The sequence below is a fragment of the Pleurodeles waltl genome, chromosome 9 (genome assembly GCF_031143425.1).
Source record: "Pleurodeles waltl isolate 20211129_DDA chromosome 9, aPleWal1.hap1.20221129, whole genome shotgun sequence".
Taxonomy (NCBI): domain Eukaryota; kingdom Metazoa; phylum Chordata; class Amphibia; order Caudata; family Salamandridae; genus Pleurodeles; species Pleurodeles waltl.
The window spans coordinates 293,249,301-293,274,113 of NC_090448.1; the positions used below are offsets into that span (position 1 = coordinate 293,249,301).

The 24,813-nt window shown below is 42.1% G+C and overlaps 1 protein-coding gene across 2 annotated transcripts in view; it reads right to left on the reverse strand.

Annotated features, from left to right (window-relative positions):
- CACNA2D2 (calcium voltage-gated channel auxiliary subunit alpha2delta 2) overlaps nt 1-24,813 on the reverse strand; it is a 1,401,889-nt gene that overhangs the window by 170,461 nt on the left and 1,206,615 nt on the right. For both annotated transcript variants that reach the window (XM_069206762.1, XM_069206763.1), the window contains exons 18-22: nt 23,151-23,225; nt 18,774-18,845; nt 18,179-18,250; nt 3,297-3,358; nt 606-682 (exon numbers count right to left, since the gene is read on the reverse strand). In XM_069206762.1, the coding sequence (XP_069062863.1) occupies nt 606-682; nt 3,297-3,358; nt 18,179-18,250; nt 18,774-18,845; nt 23,151-23,225 (358 nt within the window). The remainder of the gene's footprint in view (nt 1-605; nt 683-3,296; nt 3,359-18,178; nt 18,251-18,773; nt 18,846-23,150; nt 23,226-24,813) is intronic.

The window sequence follows — 24,813 nt, forward strand, 5'->3', positions numbered from 1 at the left end:
ACTTAAAGGAGGGAAGGAGATAAAGATAGAACAGAAATAGACTGGCAGACATTTTAAGGAATGTGCGAGTGAAAAAAAAGAAAGCTGTCAATGGAGAGAATGGGGCTCAAGGAGAAAGTAAAAGGTGTGCCGGAGAGAGAACTAGAAAGGGGGTGAAATATATTTGAAGAGAGAAGAGATGGAGGCTCTCACAGAAATGACAGATCTGTTTAAGTAAATCAAAAATAATCATAGCTGAATAAAAATTTGAAAGGGAATGGAAAACAAGTAGCACACAAAAGCACTGCAAGCTTCTCATATCCCTCTGGTGCAAGCAGTGATGGAAGAATGTCCAACAACAGAGCCTGTGGCAGTGACTGGAGTAATGCTGCCACAGGTTCCATGACAGCACTCCTAGATCAATGACAAAGAGGAGGGCTGATAGCCTGGAAGGCTCAGCTCCCCTGGGATACAAAGTCCATCCCACCCTCCTCCCCACCCTGCAGGTTATGGTTTATGCGAGGACGGTAACATGTCACCGTGCTGCACAGAAATCATGGTCTTTCATAGGGCTTAGGTGGGATTCAGGGCAGGTGATCTGAGTGGCAGCAGAAGTGGTTACTTACACTGTACTTGGAGGATTTGGTCACTCAAGTTTGCGCGTAGGTAGAAAGAGCTGTAAAGAGGCAAGACCAGGCCCACACTGCAGAAACAGAAAAGGGGAGTTAGAGAAATGAACCGATTTCAAAGGATCGGAGTGGGGTTCAAAATATGCATGGAAATAATGGAGCATGGAGGGATGAGATGATGGAATTAAACAAACAAACAAGGAAAAGTGAAACAATGAGAATCAAATCAAATAAAGTAACGAGAAACCCAAAGGTTACAGTCAGGCAGGACGAGGCACACAAACTAAAAAGTCAAAAGGAAGAACAGGACTGAGAAGCGTTTAAGAGGAGAATAAAAGAAAGATGAAGAGTAATGTTAACTAATGTTAACAGAGCATTTTGAAAAGCAAACTTCTTTTTACAAGTTCTATTGGCTCTTTATATTTGGCCCTTATATAGAAGCATGCTGGATGGAGGCATGGCACGTGGCTCTATGCAAAGGCTGGATAGCATTTGTACTCTTGGAGTTCAGACATTGCCCATGTGACTGGTGAAAGTAAAAAAAAGGCCAAGGAAAACTGAGTCCACAACACATGGAAACATGTGACGCAGGTTAATGATGATGTTCCATGAACTTAACACTAGAGTGCAATAACAGGATCAACGGGAAGATAGATACATTGGTGGGACTGAAGCCACTGTTTTGGCACGAGCTTGGTTGAAGCGCTTCGGCTGTTAGAATGGGGAGAAGGCGTGTCGCTCTGTGGAGAGGCTAGATAGAGGGACTCCACTCGTAAAGAGAGTACCCCAACATAGGATTATCATGAGGCTACTTTACAAATCTCCGTCTTGTTATCATCAGAGGCTTGATTCGTGGCAAGAAGTATTGCTTGCCACCACTGACAAGATCCTAACTGCCAGGGAGCAGTAGATTTGTTCAAGATAGGACCAGATTCTTCCTCGTGTGCCTTTTAACCAGCTACAAAGGATATATTATGTGCCCTGAAGAAGATGTGTGACCGGATGGTCACGTGACACCGAAACGTGTGTCGGCACAAGCTGTGGCCGGACAAAATGATCTGTTGTTTCTCTCTTTTGATCCCGCACAAAATGCACTAAACTGTTTATTGGATTTGGAAGACGATTTATATAGGGATTGAATTAGTACACTACAATTTAGTCTTAGGAATGAAACAAAAACTTGAATGAGTAAAAATTGTCAACAGTTCAATTTAGAAAACTACTTCTGTGCAATACATTGATCAATTGATGTTATTGTTCTCCCTATTGGTGGGGGACCTTTTGAGGGATATTTGTTAGGCCATTTGTAATTTTATCATTTTAAGCTTGCGACTATGATGTGAGAATGTTGGTATGAGTGATTTATGCAGGGAGTATGGATTCAGGTCCTACTTTTCATGAAATAAGACGTATGATGATATTGAATATAAATCTGTACATGAATAAATAAAAACAATCATGTTTATCATTGTTCTTGTATTTATAGTATTAATGCTTGACACCTAGATAATCATTACAGGGATTCCATGACTGGAACATGGATTGGAGGTGGGTTGTTTTCTCTTTTTAGTTTGGTTTTGTCCCAGTCCCGCTCCGTTATCGATTTTTTCAGGGCACCCTTTTTCTATGTGACTGTTGGGAGATAAATACATGCAGATCCTTTAATGAACCCTATGCCAGTCTGCCCTTAGAAAAACTCCAAAGATCCGGCAAACGTTGTCTGGTGGCTTGAAGGTATAGATCACAGCCCCACATTGAAGATTCCAAAGTCATATGGAACAGCCATGGCATCTACAGCCAGCAGGTCAGAGCAGGCAGCCAGTAGCCTCCAGTTTGAATGCAGATATCTATAAATATCCAACCCTGCTGCACTACATCAGTCTTATGAAGCAGAAATAATGCGATGGAATACATCTCAGGTTTCTGAAATTATCAATAAATCCATACCACTGAGGTAAGCATACAAGAGTTAGTGACCAAGTTAATGTCCTGAGTTGGGAAGTTGCAGTATATGGTCTAATGTGAGATTAGGTGTATGCAGCAGCGCAAGAGACCCAGGATTCCAAACTGAGTTCTGATATCATGAGTGCACAGCATACATTGAAGGTTAAGGAATGAAAGTATTCCGAGGCAGAATATGGAGTCAAATTTCCACAGGGTATCCCAAAGTGCCCATAGTCAAGGTTTCATCACCAGAAACAAAGACAAGGGGGCCCAACTAGAGACGTGGTGTTATGGGATCAAAAGTTATGGGATCAAAAGTTTAAAAGACAGAGATACTGTAAGTCAGAATCCAAGATTTGTGTGTATGCTGGCTTCTCACACCATGACTAAAATTAGATTTAGATTTAAACAAGCTTTAGAAACAGAAGAAGTCAAACAGGATTTGGTTGCTATCCAGGTAGGATACCCAGTACTAGTTTATTAGGGTTCTCTTTCACATTGGTCTATATTTTGATCGAGCCTCTAGAGGTATCCTACCTGTCTGGAAGGCAATGTGGTGTTGCTCGCTATCCAGAACAGTAGGACTACTACACACATATGTGAAGTCTTAATTGCCCCTATACATTATTATACTCACTGTTGATGCTCTCACCACCCCATGCACATTCCTTATACCTTCTAGCCATTATGCTGTAGCAGTCCTTACATTAGACTAACATTAGACTGTAATGCACTGATACTTACCTGTAATTGGTACTTTTTATTGGTGCCCATGTGTATATTCGCATCGCTTCATCAATGTACCTCTAAAATATATAAGCAGACAAGAATGCAATTTTTAAAGGCGGTATCTTCATTATATAGATGATCTGTCAAGCTTGACAAAGAAGCACTAATACCAGTATGAACTTTACTAGAGAACAGGTCACAATGCTAGAATACAATAGGCAGCGTTCTACCTCTTAGAGCAATGTATGGGTGTCATTTAAGGCTTGTGATGCGTGACCTGCCTTATTTTTCTACCTATTATGTTGGTGCCCTTCTTTTTATCAATTTACTATTGATCATTGTATGCTCTTAGCATATGCTAGCAGTTGTACTTCTACATTTGTGACACAAGAATCTTTAATGGCTACTATTCTGTCTCTTTTGATATTCAACTCAGAATGAAAAAATATCATCACCGATACTGGATATATGTTGTTATCATAATCATATTTGTTTGAATGCTGAAAAAAGTAAACTCCAACACAGGTAAAACTTGCATATTTGAAAGAAATTATAAATATATTACAAAACTAAAGATGAAAAGGCAATGGTATTAAAGATTCGATTCTGTAAATAAAAGTGAAACCTGATAAATAGCTTAGAACATCTATATTATATATTATATTCAGAATATATTTCCTAATAAGTAACCTGGCATTTACGAGTGCTTAATTTACAATATAATAAGTGCCGGTGCCAAAAGTTTTTATTACAAGCCAATGGCCAGTACTGCTGAATGTCAGGTTTTCCGAATGCCCCGGTGTCTAATCTAGAATCCATCTCGTAACTCTCATCTCCTACTCTGCACCCCTGCCTTTTATCTCACTCTTACAGGTTTTCTTCCATCACTGTTTTCTCTCTTTTCTCACTTTGTCCTGTCATCCTCTTCCTTTTTCTTGCTCCCTTTTCTGCCTTCCTCTCTCAAAGTCTAATGAATGGAATTCATGGAAAGTATTGATCTAGAGGGAAACGAGCTAAAAATAAAATTTACCTCTACGAAAAAATAACAGCTAACAGAAACTGAAACATTCAGGTCTTAAAAACACCACAGGAATTACAGCTGAAAAACCAAAAATGGGTTTTTGTTGGAAAGTTGAAAAACGGGATAAAAGTGACTGTCTCAAAAGACACATTGACAGCGGGCATCTAGTTATGCCCCCATTATGAGTCTGGCGGAGCAGTGTTCCTGTGAAGATACTGTTGTACCAAACCTTAACTTCCTGATGTTCACACAAGTGGGATTAACTGGTTTTAGATCACTGGCCTCAGATTTAACAGGTACAGTTGAAACCACACCTGGATGGGGCAGGGACTGACAGTGAAGGAACAACTCAACTTCCACTCGACCCCCTGAAACACCAAAGATGGAGTGAGACAGAATATAATGCTCCTCCCCTGTTGCACAAGGCCCTTGCTGCCACCCAGGTGGTCTTTTGACCACCTGCTTCCCATCTCCAGGTCCCTTACACCCAACAATATTTGCCAGATGCACAGAGCAAGTGGTAAAGCGGACCCAATCTGTCCTTATGAATTGGGGAAAAACATGTAGCAAAGAACCCAGTATTTCAGGGACATATCTTTTGATCGCAAAGTTTAGGTCAGCCGATCACAAAATCAGATGACTCATTATTTCTGCACCCTGAGACTGGCCAACTCATAATGGAACTTAGAAGAAACCCTCGCTGAGAAGAACATGCAACATTGAGGAAGTGAGACATCACTAAATTGATAAAAAAAGGGTCACGGATTTCCTGATGAATATAGTGGAAGACTGAAAAAAAATCTGAAAAGATGCTACATATTCATCTACGGGCAACATCTAACAAAGGGCTTCCTCACAAATGAAGCATGAGCCAATTGAACTCAGTAAAGGATGCCAATGCCGGTGGAACAGTGGGTTTGATTGAATGGTGTGTGAAAATGGAAAATCGGTTGATTTAAAAATGAAGTACTCAGGGCCTGATTTGGAGTTCAAACCCACTCCCATTTTCGAAACATATTTGGACAAATGGAGTCCCCGTTATAAAAGATCATTGTATATCAATTTTAGGCTAGGTACTCAGCCGGTGAAGCAGTACACTAGCTCATCGAAAAAGAGTGGGAATAGTCCATCTAAAAGTTTTCAATGCAGTTTTTATTTATTTACACCAACTGCTTCCAATAATGACTTTTCTGCCGCCACCTGTTTTCGGTTGTGGCAAGCAGTAGGGTCATTTCAATGATTTGACCTGATATGAATATTTTTATGTATCTTTTCATGATCCTCCAACCAGATGTTTTTCTGGTATGCTGTAACCAATTTTACGTCTATAAGTCTTAACAATCTGGAGCTGGGTGATGGTGATGCATGTCCACTTTTCTTATATTAGGGCCACTTTGAGATGTACTTTATCAGTGAGCCAATTTGTTTTGGTTGGTTCTAAAATTATCTATACTGCCCAGCAATGTATGTCCTTCAGGTTAGCTACAAAAATGTGTTCTTACACGAGTTACTACTTAAAATCTAGCGAATGGACTGCACTAGCACTTTTAGATTAGTAGTGTCATCTCGAGAAGCACTTTATTAATGTCTCAATTTGATTTGGTGACTTGTTAATTATTTATGTAGCTTCATAATTTCTGTCACTTTGATCAGGGCCAATGATGATGATGGTCATCCTTTCTGTCACTTTGATCTGGTTCAATTAAAGTATTCTTATAAGTATTAGTATTTTAGAACTGATTATTTGCTATGTATTACCATGTTTTTCTGTAAATATCTTTTAATCATTCAAGTATGCTTTCAGATCTTAAAAGTGTGTATATTTGCCATGCATATTGTATGTCCTGTCAATGCCAGGCTAACTCAATAGATAAATAAATCAATACACAAATAAAGACTGATTTAGAGTTTGGCTGACAGAGTAAAGGTCTTCAGGGTGGTGGAAGTCTTCACGTCTGCCATCATGCTTTTACTTTGACTGCCAAATTTATAGGCCATTAAAGGCCCTGCAGTGAACTCTGTGGCTTTGTATGAACCACTGCCACTGTGGCCCAGACACAGCCATTTAAAACTTTGGTGTGCATCCATTATTGGTGACAGACACTTATACCAAACTTTAAAAATGTTTTTCTTTTCTGAAAACAAACTCCAAAAGCTGGATGTTGTTTTCGGAACATGAAAAAATAATGGCACCCAACGAAACAGAAGTTTTCTCTTATGGTGTGGGGGGCGTATTTTTATTTTTACTGTCCCTCACTGTTAGGATATCCCTGGCAGTGATGGACAGCATATAAATAAAAAGCCACCCAACCTCCTACTCTAAATAGAGCGAACGATAAGATGGATTACCTCCAATGGCTTGTACTCCCTCGGGCCATAAGAGGGAGGTTCACCCAAATCAAAATAGGGCAGGTGGACTGCGAGTTTGGTGGACAGGGTATGTCAGTCAAATCCTGAATTGGGATTCGGATCTGGGTGAGAGTCAACTGGCAGGTTTTCAGATTTTGCTGCTGGATCCCTCTCTAGATTTACCACTCAGGACAATCGAAGAAAATGCAAAACAAGTGACATTTTGCCACACCACAGGACACAGCGCGACCTGCAGCTCACTCCATTGCCTGCCTGGTGTCCTGCGTTATACAGCAGGATGCCCTAAACACTTATCTGCACCCTGGAGAGTCCTGCAAGGGGTCGCGGAGGGCCATCCTTCCCTCGCTTGTCGGGTGGGATGGAGACAGCCTCTCCTTGGATGCCATATTTTTGCTCTCTACAGTTTCTTCTTTCCTGAGGAAGGTTTTTACGTAATGGAGGCTTATTCATGCATTTCTGCCTGCATTTCCCAATCCATCATGGTGGCCTCATTTCGTCCTGTTTCACTTGATGTTTTGGGTTATATAAGGAGCACAACTGTCTTTCTCCTTTGTGTTGCAATAATTCTTGCTCCTGATAGAGTGTCTTTGCTGCTGCTGGTGTATCCTCGCTCCTGCTGGTGCATTCTCACTCCAGCTCTTGTCTCCTGGCTTCTGCTGGTGATTCTTGCTCCTGTTGCTTCCCTTCTGAACCTTTCCATTCTCCTAGTTCTGGCATTTCCACTAGCCTTATCTGTGCCTTCTGAGTCTTGCTGCAGTCCTGCTCTTCTACTATCAGTACCAGTCCTCTTCAGCCTCCCAGGAGTCTTCGATCGCCATCAGAGTTTTTTTTTCACTTTCGGGTTTTTCCTCTTGGGTGCTTCTTCTGGAGGGCACTACCTGCTTAGGTGTTTCATTGTTGGTGGCATTGTGGCTACCAGAAGGGGTTGTCTCTACCTTTGGCAGACAAAGACAGTCAAAACCTCGACTAGCGGATTTTCCCACTGCTTCAAGACTGCGAATAAGTCAATCTGGTGAGGAACCTTTCACATTTAGCAAGTCAACCAGGAACACACAGTCCAACTTGCCTACATGGATCAAGTCAATCAACACTGCAGCAGGTCCAACACTGAACCTTACCAGTGAAGCAATTAATTAACATTGTGGGAAAATGGTTGAGAATGTTCTTGATGCAGAAACCTACAAAACAAAATAGAAACTATTCCTTAACCATTTCTGACATCAGCAGAATACACAGACTAGAACTGCCTCAACCAGGACACGAGCAAAGGTCACATTGGTACTGTAAGCCAAAGCAATTGATTTGTGGGCAGTTCTGGATTTAGCACGTGGAATCAACCGCTGCTAGCAGATGTCCTCTGTCAAGCCTCTGCTGAGGAATGATGCCTATTCTGGGGGAAACTACAAATTTTCCTTCTCGCTCATACCTTTTCCCATTTGTTCTGCGTCTATCCAACTATACAACTAATCCACAACCTTTAAAACCCATCCCCATTCAATTAAATTTCTCATTGCAACAATCCAAGGAGTGAGTGAACTTCATTTCCCTGCAGGCGTAATGCTCACAGTTGTTACCTACAGGGGAAGTGCTACATGGCGCGTCTGGGTGCCCTGCTTCCCGGGATGTGCTCGGGCCAAGTCCCGGCTAAGGGCCAGCCCATCCATGCCCATCAGAGCCTGGATGAGGCTGGGGCTGCCCTCTCCCTCCCATGGCTTGACAGTCTACAGGCAATTTTGCGTACCTGATGAAGATCTTACTGTTTTGAATGGCCTATGGTTTTTCTCCATTGTGAGAGTGGCCAAGCCTGGCAGGCATACCCTGGGGTGCATAACTGTCCACGACAACCACAACAGTAGCAGTCACCGGAGCCGGCAGGAGCTTTATCTTGTGTTTCACCAGTTTGTCGCTGCGTTTTCATTGTTTACCTGACTGCCCAACTGCAGCAATCCAGGTGAAAGGTGTGGGGGGGGAGGCACTTGTGAGTTTGCTATGGGGAAGCGCAAGGTCCATATTAACCCTTTGACAACTATGGATGCTTTCTTAAACAGGGCTGCAGGCATCCTCAATAAGGAAATTGAATTGGGGCCATATAAAGGCTTTCTCGCTCCCCATTCTTGATCTTGCCTTTGGAGCTGTCGGCAGCTACCTCATCCGCACCTGCTAACTCAGGCCTGGGAACACCCTCGGTGTCATCATCAACGGGCTGCAGCCGAGAAGCCTCTTCTCTTGTACTGTCTGTGTCTTTACCTACTCCCACGGCTCAGGGTTACTCCTCACTTTCTAGCCCCTGTCCCTTCAGCAGTTTTATGGTTGCAGGATCAACTGTAGCCCTGAAGAGGGGACCCCGAGCCACCAGAAACAGGAAGAGGCTGGAGCCTAATGGAAATTCCAAATATACCAGGGCTAACTCGGGCCAGCCAGCAACAGTTGATAGACATGTGGTTGGGAGTTTTAACTTGGGTTCCTTGATGGACTCTCTTCACTCTATTATAGTTGCAGACCTGGAGGTGAATTCTTTCTCAGTGCCTGATAGAAATTGAGTCAGAACTTTCCAAAGTCTCTATTTTTTATAGCTCATCACAGCACCTGGGTGTACCCGTGTCTAACCCCACTCCTGCTGGCTTATTTAATAATGCCCCATTGCTTTATAGGCAGCTTTTGGAAGGGGGCAAAGAGGAGCTAATGGTCTCCAGGCCAGAGAGGGATGACGGGTCAGTGGTCATAGAAGCGACAAACCTCCCATTCCATGGGTCTGCAAGGGGCATCACAGATAGTGAGGTACCTACCCGCCCACAAGACTGGACGTTGTGGGCAAGGATTAAAGGGGTGGTAGAGAGGCCATTAGAAGCTGGCCGCTGAGATCTCCCTTGTCCAGACCTGTGCCCCTCATCCTACCCCCCTGAAGAAACACCTTATGTTGTCATCTTGGGTAATGTTCACCCTCTCTTGGCTGGTTCTGCAGAGACGTTCCACCAATTGAGGAATAAAGTTGTGCATTGGCTGGACGAGAATACCTTATTGGGGGCATGTGCTGCAGTCCATATCAACATGGTTTGGTGAGTAAGCTGGCTGGGGAATGGAGAGAAATTCTTGGAAGTCGACTGTGGGGTGATAAACTTTAACAGGCAACACATGTGAAGGATGATCCTGGGTTGCTTTAGTGGCGACTCACTCTGGCTCAACCATCTCTGCTCTTCAACTGTTTTTTTTTTTTTTTTAACAGGCCTCTGGTTAGCTCTCCCTCGTTTGATCCCTGGCACATACTAAGATGGCAGGCACAGGAAAGGGAAGGCTGTCTACTGGCTCCATAAGATTTGATTCTTTCTAATAGATTGGCACCCTTGTCTTCCCTGGATGCCTGTTATTGCCTGTCAATGGATGTTGCACAAATCACCCAAGGGTCTAGTGCAGAAAAGGATCTTTCACTGCAGCCAAATAAGGTCAAGTTGGATTGCAATTCCAAGAACAATTGTGTACTTATTAGTTGGAACACTGTCATCATTGCAGGGAAATTTGATGATCTTAATTGGCTGGCCTTCATAAGGGGCTTAGAAGTGATTTGTCTTCAAGAAACCTGGGTTAACGAAAGTGGCTACTTCCTACAGGGCCTCAAAACTCTTTTGTTTTTTACCGGTGGTGTAATCCAGGTTTGGTTGCCCCAAGGGGGAGGTTGATCACTTTTATCTTCTTGGAAATTAAAGGGAGACTTAAGGTTTTATCTTCCAGTTTTCCACCCTGCAGGCCTTATTTTCTTTTGGGCACAATAAGCTCTTATTGTTACATTTCTATAATGCCAAATCTGTCCCTCAGGAGGCCTGTCATGTTAATATTCTTGGTTCCTTTGTGAACAACTTGAAGTGCCTAAATTTGCACAGTGTTTTTGTGTTGGCAGGAGATTTTAATGTTCATCTGTGTGGGGATCGGAGGTAATGGAGGGGGTTTAAACGTACGCTGTCCCTTTGCGTCGGGAACTCACTTAGAGCATAGCCAATGGGGCAACAGTTTAACTTATTATTGCATGAGCTTATTTTATCATTTACCCTGCAAAAGATGTTTTTGACCCAAGGGGAGATTAATCCTATCTTTATTAGAATAGGTTGATAATCCGTTATAGATTTTATTTTTGCTTCCACTTCATTTTTGTATTTTATCCTTGAATCATGTATTCCTGTGTCCCCTTTTAGTGACCATAACCCAATTCCTCCTTTTGCTGGACCCCCTGATTCCATGTCCAACTGTCTGGGTTGCATGGGCTATTAGGGCAACTAGCCAGGGGAGAAGAATAAAGTGGCTCCAGATTGTATTGGTGGACATCTAGAAATCCTTACATTCCAGTTGTGCCAAGGAGTTTGATGTTTGCACCCCCCCCATCAGCACCCCAAGTTATATTATGAGGTCCTTTTCAGAGATTAGCAAAACAGTGTCCATGCTCATGGTAGTGCCCATGTTTCGCAAGGGCAAGTGGTTTCCCAGATGGTTTAACTCTGACCATTCGAAGGCACTAGGGGAGCTTAAGCGTGCCTAATGCCGTAAACCCAGGGACTCAACGCTGGCTAAGAGGTGTCAATGCCTGTATAAAATGGAATTGGCTAGGCATAAGGCATAAACACAATTTAAGGGAGGTGGCTTGGGCAGATTTAATTCAGGCTAGCACCTAGAATTGCAGTTATACATTTTTGGGCATCATTAATGGACCTTTATTTGCACCAGATCTGTCAGCTTCTGTAGAGGCACATATCACAGAAGATGCTTGGAGGCCTCACTTCGAGGACATTTATAATTCAATCCCACTGGAGCTACAGGTGAGGGAACAAGAGCTGTCAGGGACTCCCTTGTTAAGTAAGGATGAGAATTCTGGGTCTATCTACCAATAAACCCCCAGGTCCAGACGGTATTAGTCCAGACGGTATTACACCTGACGTTAATGTTAACAATGCGGGTGTTTGGGTACCTATTTTGACAGCCCTTATTAACGTGGCGTTGATGGCTGGCCCTCCATAGTCATGGGCTATGTCCATCACTGTACCAATTTTTAAGAAGGGGGACAAAGATAGTCCATTATGCTACAGGCCCATCTTCCTTCTCGACTCAATAGTCAAGGTGGTTGGTTGTATCGCTTTGGAGAGCCTTTCGGTGTGGGCTGAAGAAAATAATATGTTGTCAGAAGCTCAATATGGGTTCCCTGCTGGAAGTTCCACTGTTGGCCAATATTTGAACTTGTATTTGACCTTATGGAAATACACAGTTGCATGCCCAGGCTCCATTTATTTAGGTTTTATGGATCTCTCATCCACGTTTGATTGGGTTAACAAATCAAAGCTGTGGGAGACCATGTTGATGTTGGGGGTAGACACTGTTCTTTTCTTACATGATCTCCATAGGAACACTAAGGCTGTGGTAAATTTTTCTAAGATCTTAACTGTTCACATAGTTTTGGTATTACTAGAAGAGTTCAGCAGGGTTGCATTTTTACCTCGTTCTTATTTAACCTGTATATTAACAGCTTAGAGCAGGCTTTGGTTGGCATGAAAGCAGAGTGTCCATGTATGGGGCCGTGTAGTCTTTTGGTTCTCCTTTACGTGGATGACGCAGTTCTCATGGTCAAAACTGCCAGAGGTCTTCAGTCCCTGCTAAACTCTTTTTTTAGGCTTATGGAAGAGTTGAATCTATCAATGAAAAGACATTTTTGTGAAGGTAGCTGGGACTCATTCCATCAAACCAATTAAGTTTACCTTAGGACCATGTGCTCTTCCAAAGACCACAGCATTTGTTTTCCTAGGGCTGTTGTTCGACTCAGATCTAAGCTGGAGCCCCCTCATTAACAGGAAAAAGAAGGATTTTATGGGTACGAATGCTGCAGTTTTCAGTTTTGCCATCTGATTCGGTAGCAGACCGATAAGGGCTCTCCGACAGATCTACAGAGCAAAATGCATTTCTAAAGCGATTTATGGGAGTTAAATCTGGGTTTATTTTAACCAGCCTGAGCTGCAAATAGTATAGAACAAGTTCCTAAGGAGGCTTTTGTGCCTTTCGCAAATTATCCCCTCCTTTTCGGTGCACGATGAGTTAGAAGTAGGCTACATTTCAGACCTTAAGGGCTTTTGGCTGCTTGCCCTCTGGTTAAATTCAGGTCTTAGCCAGGCATCAAACTTAGCAAGGAGATCTTGAAGGATTGCCTGTCTCTCGATTATGCACTCCAGATTGCCTGGCTTATGTATGTTAGGGCCTTCTTACAGAAATTAGATAGGGGTGACCATTTTAATTCTCCGGAGGGGATATGCAAGGCTGACTATACTTGGGTTAAAGCTAACTTCTTCGGACAACGGGCCTTCGATGGAGAGGGGTCTTTCTTAGTGAACCCTCTGTTCACCACCACATAATGCCGAAGACAATGCTAACCCTTGAACCCTACTTTCTTTTCAGTAAGAATGGGCACAACCATTTCCTGTTAACCTGGTTTCAATTTAACCTATCACCTTATCTGTTAGCCTATCCTTGGGGCAACGTTTGGGGGTACCAAATATCACCCTGCAGCTGTGACAACAGGTCTCTGCAGGACACCCTACAATTCACAATGTTTTGTAATTTTTATGTGATGCCCCAGAAAGCCTATCTTGTACCTGTTTTGAAGAGGGCACATTTTTTACAAGTTAAACCGACTCTTATGTATTTGCAAATGCTCTCAGGGGCTGATGAATAGTTGTGACTAGTTGTGACTAAGAGTCTGGAGTATTTTATGGTGTTTACTACAAGGTATTATGTTTTCTATTCCCATTTTAGCATACCCCGTCTGTTTTTAGGATTATTGATGTTTTATGTAATTTTTTTAATATTTATTGCTTTTATGGTTTGTATTTTTTTGTAACTAATGAAGCTAATTTTGATTTGAAATGTATTTTCTTTCTCAATTTAACCCACCATTCTATCTCATCCTTAACCTGTTATTGACTAATTCCCTTCAAAAGGCCAGATGAACTAAGTCACTTAGTTTGCAAAGCCCACACCTGGCTACATCACAGGCTTTGCAACGGCTAAACATATTTATTAAAAATACTGAGCTCTTTTTGCAATTTGGTGACACATTATTGAATCATAAAATGGGTTTAGAAAGGCATACTGAATCACCATTTCGAAGGAGTGTGTTAAGGGTTTCACTTTGAGAGAGAGATATTTATGGTATACATCAACAATTTGCAACCAAAATCCAGTTGCAAAACATTGAAAAGTTACTGATAACTGAGCTGGGGTGGTAACATATCTTCAAAAGGGAAGGATTTCTTTGGGGCCCCTTACCCTTTGGGAATTTAAAAAAGTTTGTTAGGAGGTAGGCAGTGGTCCAAGGGACCACTCCAATATCTCAGAGTTAAAAACAAAAAAATACATTTAGCCTTTTAAATGCAGCCCTGTTTTCTATAAGGAAAATGGGTAGCATGTAAAAAGCATGTAAATGTGATTACAGACATGGATCCCATCAGATCACTATCCATGTTATAAAATCCAATCATAGGAAGTTGGAATTTGTGACCTAACACATGAATATTTTATGAGGTACATTGGACTGCGACCCACTACCATTTGCAATTTTGTGAACCCATCAATGTATTAATGCATGGGTCAGTCCGCAAAATACTTTTACATTCACAAAAATGTTGGTGCACAATCTGCAACCACTTTCTATGAATGGAAATGTCATATATCTAGCCCAAATACACTTAACCTTTCCCTACACAATTTCATTTGATCTCATCCCTACTTCTCTTTTACACGACTAAATGATCTTGGCCATACTTCATTTCCAATTCCCTGCATATTTTGCAGCACCACCTATTTTCCCTCATTTCATTCTCTCCCTAACTAAGTCACTCTTTTCCTTCTCTACTAACTGATTGATACCTCTTTGCTGAGCGATGTTTCAAACAAGGTCACATACAACCTACTTCTAGAGCTTCTAGGTCCAACCCAACCACATCTTTATCTATTTATATTCCCTATACCTCTTTTATACAACATTCTCTATTATCCATTCTTCTTGGCACCATCTGTTCCAAGCACAAAACTCCCTGTGCTGCTGCATCTCTCTTGCTCGTGTCTTCTGCTCGCTTTTTCCCATTTTTTGAGTCCCTTCTTCTTGATTTTCCCTCGTTCTCACTACTTTCTCCTTGCTTTCCCCCCATTTATTGTGTGCCTTCTCCTTGCATTTTCCTTGTTTTCACTTTTTCTCTGTGCTTCCCCCCTTTTTTGTGCTTACTCCCATTTTTTTCCCCATTTTTTGGGTGCCCTCTCCTTGCTTTACCCTCGTTTTGACTGCTTTCCCTTTGCTTTTTCCACTCATTGGAGCTCCTGCATGCTGCGCGTTATTTCCCACCTAGCCCCACCCACTGCCTCCCAGTACTTTTCCTTTCTTCCAGGACCTACTACATGGAGGCAGCAGCGCAAACCCATTGAGTAGGTCCCCGGCCCAGGCCCAGCTCTCCGGTGCTGCCTTATCGCTCTTGATCCTGTCTTCTCCAAGCTTTTTCTCCTGTTTTTAGAGTACCTTCTCCTTACTTTTCCATCATTTTCACTGCTTTCTTCTTGATTTTTCCCCATTTTTGTGTCTCCTCCTTGCTTTCCCCTCATTTTCACTACTTTCTCTTTGTTTTCGCCAGCATTTTTTTGCGCAGCCTCCCCACGCAACTCCTGACCACCACTTATGTGATTCCGAAGGGCCCTCAAGACCTGGCTGTTCAAATGAGCCTCTTGGACCTGCAAGAGCCTTGTTGGACTTGGCCCTTTTTGGGGGTTCATCCCCAGACTTTTTGCCTCCGTCCTCCTATTTCTTCTGACCTCTTGCTGTTGGCTCTAGGACTCTGAGCACTTTACCACTGCTGATCAGTGCTAAAGTGCAGGTGCTCTACCTTTTAAAGTTGGTATGATTGGCTTATACCTAATTGGCATATTTAATTTGCCTGTAAGTCCCTTGTACACTGGTATCCCCATTCCCAGGGCCTGTAAATTAAATGCTACTAGTGGGCCTGCAGCGCTGCTTGCGCCACCCACAGAAGTAGCCTTTCAAACCTGTCTCAGGGCTGCTACCGCAGGGCCTGCGTGGACAGTTTTCTGCCACAGGGACCTAGCATCTAAATTTACTTGCCAGGCCCAGAACTCCCCTTTTACTACACCCCTAAGGTAGGCCCTAGCTAGCCCTGTGGGCAGGGTGCTATGTATGTAGAAGGCAGGACATGTGCCTGGTTGCGTGGCCTCTCCTTGTAGTGACAAACAGACTATTTGGTTTCTCACTGCTGTGAGTGCTGCCTTCTCAAAGGATTGCATTAAAAATGCCCTTCCTTATGTCTAGAGGGTATTGTCTGATTTATGAGGGGTAGCGTGGGCATGTTTGGTATGGTTGTAATGGTAGTGAGAAATGCTGCTTACTGGTGTAGGTGGATTTTTTATTATCATTACTGAAATGCCACTTCAGGAAAGTGAGCATTTCTCTGTGTTGATGACTCTGGTGTTTTGCAGCTTCACTCCAATTCACGCCTGGCAGAGGGGCAGTTGGGCTTTGTGATACTTTCCACACAGCCTGTACACAGGGAGGGTGGAGGTGTCACAGAGGTGCATCTACATATTGAAATATTCTTCCTGGGCACACATGCATCTGTAAAGGCTGTGCCCTGGCCTCTCACAAGGGCTCGTTTACCCCCAACTGATGTTTGGAGCCTGTGCTGGAGGATAGAGGGACACTCCAAGAACCAGTTGTAACTGATTGAATCCTCCTCTCTGCCTCTTAGTTAAACCTTTGCCAAACTGAGTATAAGTACAGGGGATTTTTCCCCACAATTTGGTGACACTCTGGACAAGAAACATGCTTGTAACTGGACACAGAATGCTGCTGGAGGGACTCACCAGGAACTGCCTTGAACTGCTACTGCTGTGCTGACCTGTGACCTGCTTGGTCACTTTGGAGAACTGCCACTGGCTGCATCCCCTTTGTGCTGGCCTGCTGCTGGGGCCCGCCACCCTCTGCTCCATCTTTTGTGTCCCCCAGGGGCTCGGTGCCGTGGCCCCTGATCCCTGCAACTGAATACTGCAGCACGTGAGGAGTACGGCTCATGCTCTCCTGTCTGATCGGCATAGCACCTGGTGAGCGCTCTGCTGAAATTGCAAAGTGCCTGGAGAGCGCTTTTATTTTGACCTACTTAAGCGCATTGGAAGCGCTTTCTGTTTCGTTCTCCCTGCGCTTTATAAGTGCTTGCAGATGTGCTGGAGAGAAATCACCACTGCGACCAGGGCGTTTTGAGCATGAAGAGCGCGTCAGAAGCACGCTGTCCAAACGTGCCCCCGGGCATGAGAGAAAGGAAGGTGGAAGCAGTGGCGCTCCTGGTTCTGCCCCTTGGGGCATGCGTGGTGATACGAGGCACCCCCAGGGCATGAGGCTCCAAGTGTTGCATAGTACTTTTGAGGTCTGCAGCTGGGAGGGAAGCCTCATCGGAGGCTCCCCACGCTGCCAGGCCCCTTTTCTTGGTGTTCCTCTGCTTCCCTCCTCCCAGGAGGGCCGATCGTGGCCCCAGGGGGGCCCACAGAGACCATGGGTGCCCAGGTTTGGGCACAGGCCCCAGGAGTGGCTCTGTATAAGAGCAGAGGGGATGCGTGACACCTCCCTCCCCCAAACATAAAACCAGCCCCGTTTGTCTCAGAGGAGCGCAGGGGGCCCCAGTTTTCTTCATGGCACACAAGGTGTCTGCAACATAAAAAGACAGGCACTTTTGAGTGGGCATGTACTTTGTTAATGTTCCTTTTATGGGCATGCTGGGAATGTTATGTTTACCTGTTTGTTTTTTGATGTGCCATATATTTGCTAATGTTCCTTTATGGACATTCTATGCTAATATGTTTTCTAATGTTCCTTGTATAGGCATTTATGATACTTCTATGACAAGTGGTTTTCTATAGTAATGTTTTTCCTGACTACTGCTTATGTTGCAGAATAATGAGTAACCTTTGTGTTAAATGTGACTACTGCTGATTTCTGCAGAGTAACAGTATTGTGTAATGTTCTGACAACAGCTTGGATAGGAGGGTATAACTGACATATTGTGTTTGGTCTAATGACGATGTGTACAATACAGCTTATTTTTATATAACTTGGTGTTGTATTCCTTTTGTGGTGGAGATAGTGCGTCCTGTGTGTTGAGTGTGTTGTGCAAATGCTTTACACATTGCCTCTGGGATAAGACTGATTGCTTGTGCCAAGTTACCAAGTGGTGAGCAGGAGTGATCTTGGGTGTGTTACTCCCTCGCCCTGACTAGAATGGGTGGGTTCTGTCCGGCTTACATGCGTACCCTAGCCAACCAGAAACCCCATTTCTAACATGCCTGGATACACGGTCGGTTGACTGGCCGCACTTTACAAATCCTGATTGATCGATTTTACCATGTTTTGCCCAACCCATTCCTTCCTCCACATTTCCCTGTGCAGTTTTCAACCATGCCCTCGTTTTTTAACACCATAATTTTCACAAACCTCATCAATCGATTTGATGAGTGTTTTGATGACCTTCTGTCCATCTAGTCCATCTATCATACTCCTCCGGATCTAAGAAACACAAGAAACAGGGAATCACTGCATTTAACCCAAATTACAGCATGATAAACGACGACAAGACTCAACCAATCCCTCTGAGTTATTATCAAGTCAACGGTATGCGAAACTGTCATTACCCCACTTATATTAAAAAGTATATTTTGATCCTGAGCCACAAAAATTCCTTTGCTTAGCTAACACTAACTTGACATGAACTCATGGAAACCTCGAAATTCTGACCTGAGCCCTGGGACTTGGAGATCTACACCTGGCACATATGTCAGCTCTAATTAGCTCCTAGGACATAGAACTAGTGCATGTTCACAAATAAACCAGACCATTTGCACAATAATCAGATGTGATGCTAAATCCACTGACTTTGTTTCCCGTTCCCAATACATACAATTTATAATTCTATCTCCTTGTGACCTACTTTATCTGTTTTGACATATTTTGTGCAGCCTTGTTTTACATCAAAATATCACGGTCATAAGGAACACAGACTCTCCCATGAGCTCCCCCTTCAGCTTCTTACTTCTTCCTTATTGTCATCCTCTAGTTCTGCATCCAAAAAGTCTAATGTCACAGGCTCTTGAAAGTTGATTATCTGAAATACAGGAAAGAATGTCAATAGAAATAGACATTGAGGGATGAAACTACACTCCATAGAATGACGTATTGGCATGTTATTAAGTGCTGCACGCTGGCAACCATTATTTACCAAGTGAAACGTTTACCCTGTGTATCACATCTTCTTCCTGGCAGGTCGCAAATCTTCTCTCACCCTTTAAATGTTTAATAGTAATTCATCTTTGTACAGCCCGAATTAAATCTTATATTTGCCCCTGAAAAAATCCTGAAATTTTATAATTTGCTACATTTCTGAAAGAAATGAATAATGCACAATAGTCCAACATAATCTTTAGATTTGGCATTACGATTGTACCCCAGACATTCCCATGTAGATAAAACTGATGCCTGTATTTATTAAATGTTAGTGTAGGTGCTTGTATGAGAAAAAGAAGAGGTACACTGCACAAAGGCCCGGGTCAGTCAGCGTTTGTACACCAATGGATTTTTGCATTGAAGAATGATGTGAGTGCAGCACTGAAAAAATGGTTTGGCACATGGCACAAAACCCCTGTTAATCTATGCAAAGTGGATGTTTTGGACCAGAATAGACACCTCAAAGATTCCATAAAAATCCAGATCTAATGTGCCTGGATTTGCATCGAATTCGAGATCCAAATGAAACACAGTGTAAGTAATGGGCAATCCGAATAGCAGGAGACATTTCCACGAGTAATATGTGCAATTTATGTGAAATTACACAGTTTATTTGGCTTACCCTTGTGTAGGTGTTGGTGCATAGGCAAATATATTACTATTCCACAAGCATACTACTTGGGGCTGACATATTGTGAGGACCTTTTCTGATGCAATGTGCAAGTTACATACGGTTCGACCGGATTGTATGATGAACAAGACCACATTAATTCTTCAAAGGTGCCTTCAAAGGCTTGAGCAGTTTGGTCAGGAATTTGGAGGTATTTTGTATAGAAAACTTGTAATGTGTGTGTTACTGCATTTCCCATAGCTTGGCTTCAATTGCACATCTAAAATCCAACACATATGATTTCTTCTTAAAGAAGTTAAGAAAAATCACTCACAAATGTGTTTGTGTAACAAAAGAAAGTTGGTAACATGCTGCAGCTCTATTCCTAAAAAATAAATTATAAATTGACTATAGTAATTATACCTGTTTCTAAATCCATATTTATCAAAAGAAAGTTGGTAACATGCCGCAGCTCTATTCCTAAAATAGAAATTATAAATTGACTATGGTAATTATACCGGTTTCTAAAACCATATTTATCATTTTTCTTTAGTCAGTAAAACGATACACCCCGTCATTCTTCTAGTTTTCTATGCAGCCCATTTTTCTATAGTATAGAAAATTACTTGACAAAATTATTACATTAATTCACTCTCAACTATTAGCAAGCCTCACATTTGCATGTTATAATACATTAATTTTTCATTAAATATGATTCTTGTTGAATAAAGGTTTTTAGGTGTCACTTACAGACAGCTTTTAGATGTCTTTTGATAAAGAGCTACTGTGTCTAATACCAAAACTTAGGACCGGCTGGCGAGTGCCCTAGTGATAGGTGGAAATTAACGCACCTGCTAAAATCGATACACCGGGCTTCAGCTTGTACTGGGGTGATAAATAGCAACGACTCGGGGTAGTTTTTCCTTTAATGGGGCCATTTATGTTAATGAAAACGTATCATGCACTACATCCACCAGATGATCATTTGGTGCTAAGACTGATTAGACTCAAAATACTTTTTTGTTTCTTCCTGAAAAGAATGTGAGAGAGGTATTTTTTACCTCCAAAGGAAGGATGTTCCAGGGATGGGGTGCTATTGTAGAAAAGGCTTAGCCTCCACAGCTGATATTTTTGAGAGATGGTTGGCTAAGAAGTGATTCAGCAGATGAACAAATGGTGCCTGTTGGGGTTTATTTGCAGATTTGAATTTTTAAGAACTCTGGAGCTTCACAGTATAGGCATTTGTAAACTAAAAAAAAACTTTGAAAGAGATTCTACTTTGATCGGGCAACAATAAAGCCGGGCGAGCAGGGAACTAAACACTAATAGATGAAACACATGGTGAAACACTGACAAATCTAGAAGCTGGTATTTGAACTACCTGGAATCCTTGAAAAAGAAATGTAGAGATCCTGAAATAAAGAGAATTCCAGTAATCAAATCTTGATACAATGACTGGTGAAATCACAGTATTTCTGCTTTGTAATGAGAGCAAACATGCAGATTTTGGTGCTTAATACACCAAAATCCTGTCTTAGTAACTACGAGCTTTTTTTCCAGTATTAAATATGCCATGTCTGACCTGCTGAAATTTAACGAAGGGTGCTAATTTTATCGCACCCAGTAATTACTGTTGAGATATAGTTCAGTGTGAAACTGCACTGCACTCTGGTGTGATAAACATTTGACTGCACATAACTATGATCCCTGCACAAATAGGTGCATGTGTAAGGGATACCAATTTATGAAGGCACTTGTAATCACGTCTACATATTAGAATTTGGGTCAGCCCATGGCTGATCATTTGTTGGCCTTCTTTTAACCTCATTTGGTTGCTTCTTTTTCAGTGACCTTCCTTCCTCTTATTTTGTTTGCTCCTACCAAGAGCATAGCTTCTTTACCATCATTTTGATAGGATGACTTGTAGACCTCCAAGCCCCATAAATGGAACTCGTTTTTTTCTTTTTTATTTAGCACTCCATGGCAGTGCAGGTGTTTTCTTGCTCGCTCCTGTGTGCTGCTTCCCCTTCATCTCCCCACCCCGTGTTCATCATGTTTCTTCCCTGCAAGTGTGTCAGTTACTTCCTCTCCCCTTCCTGTTCTCAGCAGCCAACATCCTGCTCCTTCCTTGTGCCCCAACACTCCCTGCTGGTGCCACTGCAGCATCATGATGCGTACGTATGCATGCACAGTGACACATGAGCAGGTACATCAACATGCATCGGCTTTTTTTTTTAATGATACTATTCTACATCAGCAATAATTATTGTCTAGTTGCTGGTGCTCAAGTGCATGAGCCTAAACAATGTCGGTTGAGCTAATTCCTTTTTAGTAAAACGGGATCTTTCGACAAGTGTTCCTGTTCGTCTGCTGACATCTGTAGAATGGCCAAATGTTGTTCACGCATTTATCACTGTTCAATAATTTAGACTATATTAGTTAATAAAGTACCTCTAGGAACCCTTTGCTTCTTATTTGTTGGATCATCCGTAAAAGAGGGATTATTTACGGAAGAGGAGGAAGATGAAAATGCTGATGAAGTGCAGCACAAAGGTTGTTTATTTTGCAAGTTTTGAGTTCCTCTCTGATCACAAGAATTCTTGGTATGATTCTAACTGCTCCCCAACCTTGAAATGTATTCTTATATTCATTGCCAGAAGAAAGGCCAGAAATAATATCTTATGTCCAGAACACAAGCAGGAGTATTCAATTGTCCCAAATAGATATGGTTCATATTTCATTATTTGATTTAAAAGCAACGGCCTTCTTTATTAAATACTTCAGGTCCATGTCTGGGGATTCTCACACAATAATATACTTTCCCTTCTGCTCATCTGGTACAGCAAGACATTCTTGGGGATACAACACTCTTGTCACACGCACTCCAGGACCCAAAAACAGATCTTTATAAGAAATAACGTCCTTTTCCTTGAAGAGAGACTTTCATGGACAGACTGGAACAAGATGGTAAGCTTGGACATTATCACTCTGCAGGTAGACAGAAAGAGACTAGCAATAAAGAGTGAAATCCCAAAAACACTGATGTCCTAGTCTCCAGTGTGGAATTAAGACTGTTTTGTCAGGTTTGAGGATCTTTTATCTCTTTAATTGTAGAAGGTAGAAATCTGTCAAACACAGAACACAACCTGAAATCCGGGAAAGGAATATACCCCATAGTTTGCAGATATGGGAGGAGATGAAATACCATTTGAAGTTGTGTATGTGGCAAATTAAGACACTCTCAACTAAAACTGTAATTTTAGAAAATAATGACAACTCACATGAAGTGAAAAATGTCGAATGTAATTTCTGTTAACAAATTTGGGACAGCTGATGAACTCACTCGAGTTTGTATTTTTTGTAGATGTTTCTACATTTGCAAATTGTAGATAAAATGTATTTTATCAGAGTTTGTACATATTAGGAAGATGAATCAATTCAAAATGAATACATATGAGTTAGAAATGGTTATGGGGTGTTTCAAATCTGGGAGGAAAAATAATACAGAGTTTTCAGATTTCGGCAGGGACTACATCTTACCTGAGGTTGGAGATTTTAGATACAATGATTTCTCACCTGAGGTTGCAGATTCGGGTGGAGTAAAACATATCCATTCAGGTCCAAGGCAAAGACGTAACCATTTGCACCTAACTGTGAAGCAAATTAGAAAATATAAGAGGCACTTATCAACAAAGAGGTCACAATCACAAAGGGTCTTTACATATTATCAGTATTATTGTAACAGCATTTCATTGATAAAGCATTCCGTTACCTAGATTCACCTTATACTTTATAGCTTGTGGTTGTTTTCCTCCAGAGACTGTGTATATGAATAAATAATGGCACATTATTTCTAAACGTAATAATTATGGATTACCACAATCAAAATGACACGTTTACAAAACATGCTGCTAGGGTTTGTCTCTCTACTGAACCTTTATGGTGGTAAATGCAACAAATTCTATGTATTCCCTCTCCACAGCTCTGCATTCTTCAGCGGGTTTTCCAAAAGGGCCCACCATTTGATTGGTCCACTGGACCGGTCAGCTTTCAGTTAGTTACCAAGGAGCATTGCTAGGTAACCAGCTCAACACACCTGCCAATCAGCAGCATCATTATGAGCTATATCTGCAGTCAGCGGTGTACTACTTTAAAATGATTCACTGTACAATCACTTCCAGCACCACTATACCATCTGGTTGTGTACGATGCGCATTAAAAAAAGATTGACATAAAACAAATGTACAGCAGGGATCAAACATAGCTTCAACTGTTTGCAAAGCACAACCTGGTCAAGCTGGGCATCTGCTCTAGAAACAACAATAATAGCAGTGTTTAAAGATAATTGGTTTGTTCCATGCAGATTTCCTGCGTTGAAAATGCTTTTGTATTTCCAGGGAACAGAGGTGGTTAAGTGAGAAGGCTTTGATGACACCATCGAACTCTTGAAAAACAGCTAACGCTTCCTGTAATCCTCCATGTCTCATTATGAAAACACAGTGCCTTGTTAGTTTCAGGTATTTACAATGGCATTTGTGGGGCCGTTGGATTAAGTTTTAAAGATCAGGTAGAGTGCTAAGTTCACCAGGTTATGTAAACGGCTATTTTTACGTGGATGCCTATTGAGACAACTGCTGGAATCTGCCAAGCAGGAATCTACTGAAGAGGGGTTAGTAAAAAACAGAAAGCGGCAGGCACAAAAGTAGTATCTTCTCTATGATGCCAAAACACCTTGGCATACCCCCCGTGGGAAGACACTATTTGAGGACAAAATATGACTGACCTCTCATGATCCCTGTATATGTAACATTTTGACTTTAGAAGAAGAATTCGTTCAGAGGTAAAACCACTAATAGTGAATGTTAGAAGCAACTTGTAAATATAAACAAGGACACATACTTAAACATACATGAAACACAGGATGAAATAGTATTTCACAGAAGAACTCCCCAAGATGAGATACTGTTCTGAGGAGTTCTGGTAAACAAAACAAAGACACCTTTTTCATGAAGCTAAACAGTGCAGTGGAAATGGTGTGTACTTCACAAACACCACAGCAAAAATACATCTCCACAGTTTGCCCCCACAAGGTACACCAGATTATGAACACTTCTGTAACCAAGGTATCGTTTTAGGTCAGGGATCATAACCAGGGCAGAAGCACTTTCAATTGGCAAGACAAGCTGTATATATTTGCAGGCAATTCATGTCCTAGATAAGTGGAGAGATCATTAAGAGA